The following is an 11,944-nucleotide window of genomic DNA, read 5'->3' as shown; positions in this document are numbered from 1 at the left end:
AGCCTGGACGGCCTCTGAGGGAAATGGCCTCTGAGGTAAAGAGCCTCACCCCGAGGCCTGGGTGGCCTCTGAGGGAAATGGCCTCTCCCTCCAGCCTGGACGGCCTCTGAGGGAAATGGCCTCTGAGGTAAAGGGCCTCTCCCAGAGGCCCGGGCGGCCTCTGAGGGAAATGGCCTCTCCCGGTGACTCGGGCGGCCTCTGAGGGAAATGGCCTCTCCCTCCGGCCCGGACGGCCTCTGAGGGAAATGGCCTCTGAGGTAAAGAGCCTCACCCTGAGGCCTGGGCGGCCTCTGAGGGAAATGGCCTCTCCCTCTGGCCCGGACGGCCTCTGAGGGAAATGGCCTCTGAGGTAAAGGGCCTCTCCCTGAGGCCTGGGCGGCCTCTGAGGGAAATGGCCTCTCCCCGCGACCCGAACGGCCTCTGAGGGAAATGGCCTCTCCCCGCGACCCGGGCGGCCTCTGAGGGAAATGGCCTCTCCCTGCGACCCGGACGGCCTCTTAAGTAAAGGGCCTCTCCCCGAGGCCTGGGCGGCCTCTGAGGGAGATGGCCTCTGAGGTAAAGGGCCTCTTCCCGCGACCCGGACGGCCTCTGAGGGAAATGGCCTCTCCCTCCGGCCCGGACGGCCTCTGAGGGAAATGGCCTCTGAGGTAAAGGGCCTCTCCCCATGACCCGGGTGACCTCTGAGGGAAATGGACTCTCCCTCCGGCCTGGACAGCCTCCGAGACATAAATGGCCTCTGAGGTAAAGGGCCTCTCCCCGAGGCCCTGGCGGCCTCTGAGGTAAAGAGCCTCACCCCAAGGCCTGGGCAGCCTCTGAGGGAAATGGCCTCTCCCTCCAGCCCGGACGGCCTCTGAGGGAAATGGCCTCTGAGGTAAAGGGCCTCTCCCCGCGACCTGGGTGGCCTCTGAGGGAAATGGCCTCTCCCTCCGGCCCGGACGGCCTCTGAGGCATAAATGGCCGCTGAGGTAAAGGGCCTCTCCCCAAGGCCCGGGCGGCCTCTGAGGTAAATAGCCTCTCCCTCCGGCCCAGACGGCCTCTGAGGGAAATGGCCCCTGAGGTAAAGGGCCCCTCCCCTTGGCCCGAAAGGCCACCTCGGGTCTGCGGTTCCTCGCCTCAGTTTCCCCCCCCGGATTGAGGCGGGGTCGCGGGGCCTCGTGCCGCCTGGCGCCGCCGGTCCGGGTTTCCCGCCAGCGGGCACGGGGGGAGGAGGCGGGCCGCGCTGGGGGCGGGGCGGGGCGGGGCGGCCCTCCCCTCCCCTCCGCTCCCCTCCCCTCCGCTCCCCTCCGCTCCGCTCCCCTCGGTTGTCCCCGGCCCCGCCCCCCGCAGGTTGGTGGCAGCGGCAGCTGGGACTGCAGCGGAGCCCGGCCCGGCCCCACACAGCTAGGACAGCCCGGGCCCACGCCGCCTCTTCCTCCTCTTCCTCCTCCTCCTCCTGCTCCTCCCAGCCCACGCAGACGCCCCGGCCCCTCGGACACACCGGCCCCCTCCCCCGGACCGACCGCAGCGAGGGGACCCCCCACACCCCCTGCCGCCTCGGACCAGGTACCCCCCTCCTTCACCCCCGCGGCCCCGACGTCCGCTCTCTGGAGGACACGGGGACCCTTCCCCCTCCCGACCCCCACTGTCCCCCCAAATCCCCCCCCTCCCCATAGCCGGCGGAGGCCGGAGGGCTGCAGGGAAGAGGCGGAGGGAGCCGAGGCCCCGGCAGTGGGGGGGGGGTTGCGTCTGAAGAAGGCACGGGGAGTCGGGCCAGGAAGCGTCCCTTGAGGCCTGCACTAAGCGAGCTTTAGGTTAGACACCGGGAAGGACTTCCCTATAGCACGGGCTTTGAATAATAATAATAATGATGGCATTTATTAAGCGCTTACTATGTGCAAAGCACTGTTCTAAGCGCTGGGGAAGTGACAAGGTGATCAGGTTGTCCCACGGGGGGCTCACAGTCTTAATCCCCATTTGACAGATGAGGTCACTGAGGCCCAGAGAAGTGAAGTGACTTGCCCAGAGTCACCCAGCTGACAGTTGGCGGAGCCGGGATTCGAACCCGTGACCTCCGACTCCAAAGCCCGGGCTCTTTACACTGAGCCACCCTGCTTCTCTAGGCTTTGAAGAGTCCTTGAAGAACAGGAGTCATCCCCCATCTATCTATCTCGGGAAGCAGCGTGGCTCAGCGGAAGGAGCCTGGGCTTTGAAGTCAGAGGTCATCGGTTCAAATCCCGGCGCTGCCGCTTGTCAGCCATGTGACTTTGTGACTTTGGGCAAGTCACGTCACTTCTCTGGGCCTCAGTTACCTCCTCTGTAAAATGGGGATTGAGACTGTGAGCCCCACGTGGGACAACCTGGTCAACTTGTAAATTCCCCAGCGCTTAGAACAGTGCTTTGCACGCAGTAAGCGCTTAATAAATGCTATTATTATTATTATCTGGCCAGGTTAGGAATGGGGTGGATAAGGAGATGGCATAAGAAACCCTGGGGCTGTGAGGAAGAGGCCAGGCAGAGCACCAGGAATTGGAGGAAAGCTGGTCACAGAGCCAGCCCTTTCTCTCACCCCACAACCCTTTCCCTCTGGCACCCCTGGGAGTGCTTACCCCTTCAGGCCTGAAGTCAGAGTAAGTGCCCCGTGTCTGATGCAGTTCCCCTTCCCTCCAGCCTAAGGGAGCAGGGAGGGGGAGAAACTGAGGCATAGAGCAACGGGAGAATCTCAGGGTGTCAAGAGGATCAATAACATAGAACTCCTTTCTTCTTGAACTCCCCCACCTCTTTCTGCCCACTCTCCAGTTGCCCTCCCTCCTGCCTTTCTCTCTGAGGCCCCCTCCCACATGCTTTTCTCTCCGAGGCCCCCTCCCACTCACCAGAAGAAGCCGAGGGTCAGGGGCGGAAGGTCCTTCCAGGGCTTACCCCCCACTTTACGTGCCTGGGGGCCAGAGGCAGGGGCAGGAGCCTGAGGGGACAGGGGGCGTGGGGAGGGGAGGAGAGAGTGGTTCTGTTAGGGGCAGAGGATGCTGGGCTTTGACTTTCTTCCACCTCATTGTTCTGGTGCCTAAGTGTGACTGTGGGGGTCAGACCCCTGACCCCACCTCCCCGTCTCTAGGCATGAGCCGGCGGGTGGTGCGACAGAGCAAGTTCCGACACGTGTTCGGACAGGCGGGGAAGGCCGACCAGGCGTACGAGGACATCCGCGTGTCCAAGGTCACATGGGACAGCTCCTTCTGCGCCGTCAACCCCAAGTTCCTGGCCATCATTGTGGAGGCTGGAGGGGGTGGAGCCTTCATCGTCTTGCCCATAGCCAAGGTGGGTGTGGTGGGGGGGGGCACAGTAACCTGTGAGGTGTGACTCTAGCCCTGCCCCTCCCCTCCATAGACTTACCATCCTATGCGGAGTGAGTGAGGCCTGAGTCCCAGACTCTTGGGGCCCAACTGCTGCCCTGTGGCTCTCTGGGCCCCGGAGGGAGGGAGAAAGAAGAAAAGGGGTGAGTCTCCCCAGAGAACCCCGACAGTATGTGCCCACGTCACAGACAAAGAAACTGAGGCCCAGAGTAACCAGGGACCAAGCCCAGACTTTCCAGGGTGGGTGCCCCCTGGATGGGTACATCTGAGTGTGACAGTGGGAACAGGACTATGAAGCTGGGGGTCCTAGGATGAGAGAGCCAGGCAGGGCTGAGCGGCCTCAGGGGTAATAAAGGATGTGCTTCGAAACCTAGGTGCTGGGGTGGGAAGGGGCATCACAGACTGTCGGTCAAGCCACAGGGGGATGAGGGGCATGGGGGAGTGTGAGCACCGGCCCTTGGATAGGCTCTGAACAGAATGGGGAGACCAGAAAGAGACTGGGCTGAGGGAAAGGGGAAGGTGTAATGGGGACAACCAAGGAAAGCACCTGGTCTTATGATGCAGAAGCCTCCTTTTCTCTTCAGCCTGCCTGTCCCTCCCTTCCTGAGAGTCTTCGGAGGTAACATCCCTCCTCCCACTGTGCTTCCTGCTGCCGGGGTCCCAGGGGGTGCCAGTTGGCCCCCTGTCCCTGCTATCTGGTCTCCCTCTCTCCCCTCTCAGAGGAACTTCTCTGTCCTACCCCTCCGAGGGGCCCCCCTGCTGGCCCTCGCTCCTTGACCCCTAGCTCTCCCACCCATTCCTCTCCAGACCCAGCTCCTGACTCCCCCTCCCCAAGGGCACGACCTTGACCAGGATTCCAGCCCCACAGGCTTTGGTGGGGAGGGGGAGCAGCAGTTGTCGGGTCCCTGGGGGGCTGAGGTGGAGACTCACAATAACCTGTGACTCATGCTGGGACAATGGGGCCTTTCGGGGGCACTGGCCCGCGGGCTCAGGTTACGGCCTGGGCACCGCCAAGGCTCCCCCAGGGCAACTTGGCTGGCTGGCACAGAACGACAGGACAGGGAGGAGAGAACGTCAAGCAGGACAGCTGCCCTTGCACCCCCTGCCCCCCCACCACTTCGCTCGCTCACTCTGCCTCCTTGGTTTGGCCTGGCCTGGCCCGGCACTGCCCGGCCTGGCCCAGTCCAGGGAGGCCAGGGCCCTGCTTTCCATCCCCTGCAGCCCCTGTAGGCCTCCTGCCCCTGGGCCCCAGGAGGGATGGCCACATTCAGCCCCAGTAGCTTCCTGGAGAAGTCAAACAGTCCTGGGAGGGGGACTGGTCACCTGCCTAGGCAGGCTGGGCACAGCAGATTGGGTGGGGGGTCCTCAAAATGCTGGTGGAGATCTCGGGGACATGGTGGGGTCTCTGGGAGGGAGGGAGAGTGGCGGACCCCTCGTTTGGCTTGGTTCCTGTGTCCTGAGGAAGCTGCCCACCCCTAGGTTGCCCTTTGAGGCGAGGCAGTACCAAAGTTTCCCCTCCACCCACGTTACCCGTGCTACTAGAGTCTCAGGTCACTGACCACGCAACTGGGAAACTTCTTGAAGTCTTGGAGCATGAATGAGCAGGAAGGGCAAGCAGGGGGACAGGCTCGTGGAGCTGCCTGGGGAATTTGGATAAGAAAGTAGAGCCTGACCAGTCCCCTATACCCCCAGCCCTCTGGTGGGGAGGAAGTTAGATCAAGGGAGTTCACTCACTTCCCATGAGTTGAGAGGAGTGGAAGAGGAGATAGATGCTGCTAATGCGGAGTTGGCTGGGAGCCCTGCCAGGGGCCCAGGAGAGAGGAGGAGGAGGGGAAGGGGCTGAGTTTGAAGGGAGAGAACCTGAAGGAGGTGTGAGGAGTGGCTGGGAAGGAGCAGGAGGGGGTGGGGGGCGCTGGGAGACGAGGAGCTGGGGAAGGGTGGCGTGAGGAAACGGGGCCTGAGGCCACGGCCCGGACTCTAACAGGTCTCTCTGGCTGCCCCACAGACCGGGCGTGTGGATAAGAACCACCCGATCGTGAGTGGCCACACGGCCCCCGTGCTGGACATCGACTGGTGTCCCCACAACGACAATGTCATCGCCAGCGGCTCAGACGACACAACCATCATGGTAAGGGGGGGCACCGCTGTTAAAGGGTGCTGGGCTGGGTGGCTTCCTACCTCATCCGAGCCACCCTGGCAGGCCCTGGGGATGGAGAGGACCCTGGTGTGGGAGGCCAGCGGCAGCACAGGGTGCGGGGAGCTGGATCCCTGATCACCGGGCAGGGTGAGCAGACTATTTTTAGCAGTAGTGCCCGGTGCTGGGGCCCCCCCCCCCCACCCCCCCCCACCTCCCAGGATGCACCGGTTGGCGCTAATTATATCCACAGCCAGAGGGGTTGGGGGGACAGGGCTCAGAATAGCCACAGCAGGGGACAGAGGTGGGGGGCAGGGAGCCTAAGGGGAGCACACCTGCCAGGTCCCCTCCAAGTCAGAGCCCAAGGCCCCGACACCCCCAGTGACCCTCCCCACTTCCTGGTTCCACCCCCACCAGGCAGCCAGACCTTCACACAAGCCCCCAGGGAGACTGCAGGGGCAGAGGAGGGCAGGGAGGCTGGGGAAAGGGTGGAGGGGTGAGCAGGGGGCGGTTGCTGCTCACATCCCCCAACTCCCAGTGGGAAATCCTAAGTCCTTAGGGCTTGGGATCGAGGGCCGGGGGGTGACACTACCTGCCCACCATCATGGGGTGTGGAGCAGGGAGAGGGTTTTGGGGGAAAGCTCTATTTCACCTTCGAGAGGTTCCTCCAGCTGCTCCCCACCTCTTCTCTTCCGGCCCTTTCCCATCCCCATGCTAGGTATGGCAGATCCCGGACTACACGCCGGTGCGGAACCTCACAGAGCCCATCGTCACGCTCGAGGGCCACTCCAAGCGGGTGGGCATCCTCTCCTGGCACCCCACTGCCCGCAATGTGCTGCTCAGTGCAGGTATGAGGTACCTGGGGCTGAGGTGAGGTAGGGGCTCCAGAATGTCTCTGGAAAATTCCTCAGGACTCAGGGAGTCTTTAGGCCACAAGAGTCCTGACCCCTGAGGGCCCCTGGGGTTGGCAGTGTCCAGCGGGGTAGGCTGGGGGTGGGGAACATTGGCCAGATTGCCCATTCTGGAGAGGGTCTCCCACCCAGCCACAGGAGGGTCTGGTGCCTCAGGATGCCCCTGGTTGGGGCATCGGCGCCCGCCGGAGGAGTATACCTATAGGTGGCCCCTGCCCGACAGGCGGGGACAACGCCATCATCATCTGGAACGTGGGCACCGGGGAGATGCTGCTGAGCCTGGACGCGCTGCACCCCGACCTCATCCACAGCGTCTGCTGGAACGCCAACGGCAGCCTCCTGGCCACCACCTGCAAGGATAAGTCGCTGCGGATCATTGACCCCCGCAAGGGGCAGGTTGTGGCGGTGAGTGCCAGCCAGGGGCTTCCGTGGGGTGAGTGAGCACCAGCTGGCCCTCTGGGAGCCGGTAAGAGAGGGGTTAGCACACTGTTCCCCGGCCAGCCTGGCCCAGGTACACGCAGCCCCCATCTCACCACTCCCTCCACTTGTGGCCCCAGGAGCATTAAGGGGCCAGCGTGGAATTGGGGAGCAGGAGGGCCATCCATGTGTCCATGGAGGCGACGATGCCCGGCGGACAGGGTCATGGCCACGGCGTCGGAGACCTGGGGCAGCCAGCGGGTGCAGAGTTTCAGGGCAGAGGTGGGGCTGGAGCCCTGCCTCTGAAGTCCTGAAGTGAGGGGGAGTCCCAGAGTGAAGGTGGGGAGGGGGAGGGAGGAGGAGGTCCTCCAGGGCCCAGCAGCCCCCTGTGCCCAGCCGGGATCCTCTTCCGAGGGCTCAAGTGGGATTCCCAGGTTGGGATCCACTCCAGTGGGGCCGGTGAGCCCACCCGCTGTTACGGATCCTAGAAAATTTTCCGGGCTCAGGATCTGCTCCCAGGATGCTTCACTTTCCCGTCCAATGCCCCAGGTGAGGCCTTCCACCAAGGGTGATGCCCCATCGCTGTCTCCCCCCGCAGGAGAGGTTTGCTGCCCACGAGGGGATGAGGCCCATGCGGGCCGTGTTCACGCGCCACGGGCACCTCTTCACCACAGGCTTCACCCGTATGAGCCAGCGTGAGCTGGGCCTGTGGGACCCGGTAACCTGGCTGGCGGTCCGGGGTGTGCCCCAGGGACTGGGCATCACGGGTGAATGGGCGCCCCAAACCCCTCCTTCCTCCAGCCCGAGGCATCCCTAACCCGCCCCGCAAACCCCACCACCCAGCCCAGGGGCCAGCTGCCCTCCCCTACTCTCCACCACCCACACACGCACCCACCCCTCCAAGGCTTGTCTGGGCCGGCCCTGCCCCCCGGGCCTCCTCCCCGACAATGCGGCTGACTGGAACACCCCTGCCCCAGTTGAGAGGGGTGGCAGCTTCTTCTCGCCTTCCTTCTCCCTACCTCTGTCAATCAATCAATCAGTCAATCGTATTTATTGAGCGCTTACTGTGTGCAGAGCACTGTACTAAGCGCTTGGGAAGTACAAGTTGGCAACATATAGAGACGGTTCCTACCCAACAGTGGGCTTACTGTCTAGAAGGGGGAGACAGTAATGATGATGGTATTTGTTAAGCTCTTACTATGTGCTAAGCACTGTTCTAAGCGCCTGGGGGATACAAAGTAATCAGGTTGTCCCACGTGGGGCTCACAGTCTTAACCCCCATTTTACAGATGAGGGAACTGAGGTCCAGAGAAGTTAAGTGGCTTGCCGAAGGTCACACAGCTGACAAGTGGTGGAGCAGGGATTTGAACCCATGACCTCTGACTCCCAAGCCCAGGCTCTTTCCACTGAGCCACGCAAGACGTCAGGTTCCCCTACCCATCTGGGGGCTCAGCCGCTCGTCTGGGGCCCTCTGTCCACTGATGCCAAGTCCCCCGGGGGTGGCATGCTGTGTGTGCATGGCCAGGGGAGTTGTGTGCTGTGCCATGGAGGGCGGGGTTTGGTGGCTGAGGGGAAAATCCCTAGGGAAGCTGGGGATCTGAATGGGTGGGGCCTATTCTCCCTCCCCTCGGTCAAGGTTTTGGGGTCCTGGGAACAGAGAAAGGGCCAGAAGGGCCAAAAGACCCGATCAACCTCACCAGGGGACAATGGCCTGGGCTCAGGCTGAGGCTAGGGGAGTCTTGGTGCTGACCCCGGGAGGGAGGTGGGGAGCTGTTGATTCCCAGCTGCACTGAGGGGTCGGGGGGCAGGTGGGATGGTTCCTGGCAGTCGCTCTCTGGCCGGACCCGTGGTAACGGAGGCTGGGATGTGAGCAGGAAAGGGATGATAGGGTGGGGACCGGAGAGCAGCCAGGAACCCTCCCCACGCGCATCTTCCGCAGAGCAACTTTGAGGAACCAATGGCCCTGCAGGAGATGGATACCAGCAATGGAGTCCTGCTACCCTTCTATGACCCCGACACCAGCATCGTCTACCTCTGCAGCAAGGTGAGCCCTGGCCGAGTTGGGCTGGGACCCTCGGCTCCCCCAGCTGCCCGGGACTGCTCAGCCTCCTGGGGTTGGAGGTCACATCACTCCCACCCCAAGCAGGAGTTGGTGGCGGGGGGTGGGCGCTGGGGCAGGGGAGATGGGGGACACTGGAGCTGAGCGGAAGGGGCGGCTCTGCAGGGCGACAGCAGCATCCGCTACTTTGAGATCACAGAGGAGCCGCCCTTCGTCCATTACCTGAACACCTTCAGCAGCAAGGAGCCCCAGCGTGGCGTGGGCTTCATGCCCAAGAGGGGCCTGGACGTCAGCAAGTGTGAGATTGCCAGGTCAGTGGCCCCATCACCACTCTCCCCCCGCGACCTAATAATGATAGCATTTAATGATAGCATTAATTGAGTGCTTACTATGTGCAAAGCACTGTTCTAAGTGCCAGGGAGGTTACAAGGTGATGAGGTTGTCCCATGGTGGGGCTCACAGTCTTCATCCCCATTTTACAGATGAGGGAACTGAGGCCCAGAGAAGTTAAGTGACTTGCCCAAAGTCACACAGCTGACAAGTAGCAGAGCTGGGATTTGACCTCTGACTCCAAAGCCTGGCTCTTTCCACTGAGCCACACTGCTTCTCTAGGCCTAGGCCCCACAGCTTCACACCCCAGTGCCTCCTCAGGGGCCGGGGCCGTTACTCAAGAGACTGATCTGGGGGCTCTCTCTTCAGATGGGAAGACCCGCCCAGGCCCCCATTTGCAAAATGGGGGTGGGGGGGACCCCAGGCCAGGGCCTCACGCCCGTGCCCTGCCTCTCCCCCAGGTTCTACAAGCTGCATGAGAGGAAGTGTGAGCCCATCATCATGACGGTGCCCCGCAAGGTGCGGCCCTGTCCGGCCCCGGGGGCCCGACTCTCAGATGGCCGGTCGGGTCGGGGTTGTGGGGCGGGAGAACCCTCGGACTGCAGGAAACTGAAGTGTGGGAGGATGGAGCTCCCCGCGAGTCCCCACCCCCTGCCACCTCACACCGTCTCCCCCTCCACAGTCAGACTTGTTCCAGGACGATCTGTACCCCGACACGCCGGGCCCGGAGCCGGCCCTGGAGGCCGAGGAGTGGCTGGCCGGGCAGGATGCAGACCCCGTGCTCATCTCGCTGCGGGACGGCTACGTCCCCCCCAAGAACCGCGAGCTCAAGGTCACCAAGCGCAACGTCCTAGATGCCCGGCCCCCCGCCGGCCCCCACCGCAGCCAATCCGCCAGCGACGCCGCCTTCTCGGTGAGCCCACAGCTCCCCTGCCCCCGCCAACCTAACCGCCCGGTGGGAACACCACCGGCAACCACACTGGCATGACAACACTGCCGCCAGTGGGGCCGAGAGGGTGCCCGGGGGGCGGGGGGGGTGGCACCGCAGCAACCACCAGCTCCACAACCCATCCCCCGGGGCAGTTCTCTGCCCTGACCGCTTCCCCATGGCAGGTTTAGCCACCAACCCTTCCCAGATCCTCCCCACCCTGAGAACAGGGCCCCAGGCCCACTCCTGGCACCCACGCCCCTCCTCCTCATGTCCACCTGCCCCTCCCACTGCAGCAGCAGACCCTGGAGGAGCTGTTGGAGGAGATCAAGTCCTTGCGGCAGAGGGTGCAGGCCCAGGAGCAGCGCATCTCCGCCCTGGAGGACATGCTCTGCGAATTCGCCGACGGCACCGATTAGCCCTACCCGCCCGCCTCCGCCCTGGCTGCTGCTGGGGGCCACCGGACTCAGCCCGGGGAGAACCAGCCCTCAGGACCCCTCCCTGCAGAGGAGGGCCGGTGAGGAGGGGACCCCAGACCGAAAGAGAGGGAGATGGAGGCCACTCGGGCCTGCCAACCTCTCGAAGCCCGAGAGCCCCGTGGGGCGGTCCCGGGGTGGGGAGGCAGGACACTCCCAACCGTCCCCCACCGCCCTGCATCTCCAGGCTTCCCGGCTGGACCCGAGGGGCTGAAGGAGCGGGTGGCAAGGGCGGGACAAGCCCCCCAGAATCCTGTGGTCCGGGCTTCGGAGGGCTGGTGGCGGGATCTAGGCCAGGGGTTGGGACATGGGGCCCAAGAGATGCCTCAGAAGGGGCAGTGTTGGGGTAAGGGTTACCAACTCTCCCCATATATAAGTCCTGGGGCTTCACACGGGGGAGCAGTAGCTGGGATCCTCTGGGGGAGCCAAACCCCCGAGTGGCTACCTGGAGAGTAACCAGTGAGGGGCAGAGCCCCTACTTGGGGGAGCAGGACTTGCTCAGAGCAGGACGGTGGCCTTCCACTCACAGAGTGAGTTCCACGGCCCCCTCTCCCTCGGATGCAGGGGCATCTCCTCCAAGGGAGACCTGGGAAGATCCCCCTCCCACCCCCAACCCCTCCTTTCAGGCCTCACCACCCCCCATTCCCACTCTGAGGGTAGAGTAGCACCCCTCTGCTCTGGGCTACAGGGGACGAAGCACGGACAATCTCAAATTACTTATTTTGTTTACACAGCGTGAGCCTCCCAGAATCTGGGTAGGGGGCCCAGCCAGATGGGTAGAGGAAGGAGGGAGGGGCCCGGAGGGACAGAAGTCACCTGCTCCCCAAGCCCCTGGCCCTCCTGAAGCTCACCCACCTGCACTGCCCCTGTTGACTGGGGTTCAGGAGGACCCAGCAGGGCAACCCTAACCCTGGCACTCCATGCCCAGGTCCTGGGAGAACACCCTCCCCTTGGAAGCCTCAGCTTTGGGCCCCAGGCGACCATGGGCTTGAGGCTGGGAACTTTGTCAGGGCTCCTCCCTTCCCCCCTGCCCCCTCCCCAATAAAGCCAGAGTTCAGGTAGGAAAACTGCCTGTTTTGAAGCCTTTTTTTAATTGTGTCTCTTGCTCGGCACCCTCCCGTCCTGGGAGGGGGTTGGGTAAGGGGGCTAGGAGAGGGACTGCCTTGTTGCTTTTCTGGTTTTTGTATGGAGTTGCTGGCCAGACTTGCCCCTCCCCTCGTCACAGTGTCAGCCAGTCCATCCAGGGTGGGGAGGGCAGGGGTGCAGTGGGGCCAGCCTGGCACCTGTGCTTTTCTGGGAAAAACGGAGGGAGGGAGTGGGGGGAGGGAGGACATTGGGGCTGGGAGGACAGAGAGTTAGCACCATT

The 11,944-nt window shown here is 63.4% G+C and overlaps 1 protein-coding gene across 4 annotated transcripts; it reads left to right on the top strand.

The window, feature by feature from the left end:
* Window positions 1-1,398: 1,398 nt before the first annotated feature.
* On the top strand, window positions 1,399-11,654 carry CORO6 (coronin 6). Of its 4 annotated transcripts, none has more exons than XM_038759715.1 (11): window positions 1,400-1,542; window positions 3,089-3,288; window positions 5,329-5,451; window positions 6,176-6,305; window positions 6,592-6,773; window positions 7,384-7,503; window positions 8,725-8,829; window positions 9,010-9,155; window positions 9,636-9,693; window positions 9,857-10,087; window positions 10,402-11,654. In XM_038759715.1, exons 2-11 carry the CDS (start codon window positions 3,091-3,093, stop codon window positions 10,519-10,521), a joined length of 1,413 nt encoding a protein of 470 aa, XP_038615643.1. In that variant the 5' UTR covers window positions 1,400-1,542; window positions 3,089-3,090; the 3' UTR covers window positions 10,522-11,654. The 4 variants fall into 4 exon arrangements, with proteins under 4 accessions (XP_038615644.1, XP_038615643.1, XP_038615642.1 ...); XM_038759714.1 differs by having other exon boundaries at window positions 3,061-3,288; window positions 10,399-11,654; XM_038759713.1 differs by having other exon boundaries at window positions 1,401-1,542; window positions 10,399-11,654.
* Window positions 11,655-11,944: the final 290 nt, after the last annotated feature.

This window comes from Tachyglossus aculeatus, chromosome 17, assembly GCF_015852505.1.
Source record: "Tachyglossus aculeatus isolate mTacAcu1 chromosome 17, mTacAcu1.pri, whole genome shotgun sequence".
Lineage (NCBI taxonomy): Eukaryota > Metazoa > Chordata > Mammalia > Monotremata > Tachyglossidae > Tachyglossus > Tachyglossus aculeatus.
Note: the sequence above shows the minus strand (reverse complement) of the source record. Positions and strands in the feature narration are given on the sequence as shown.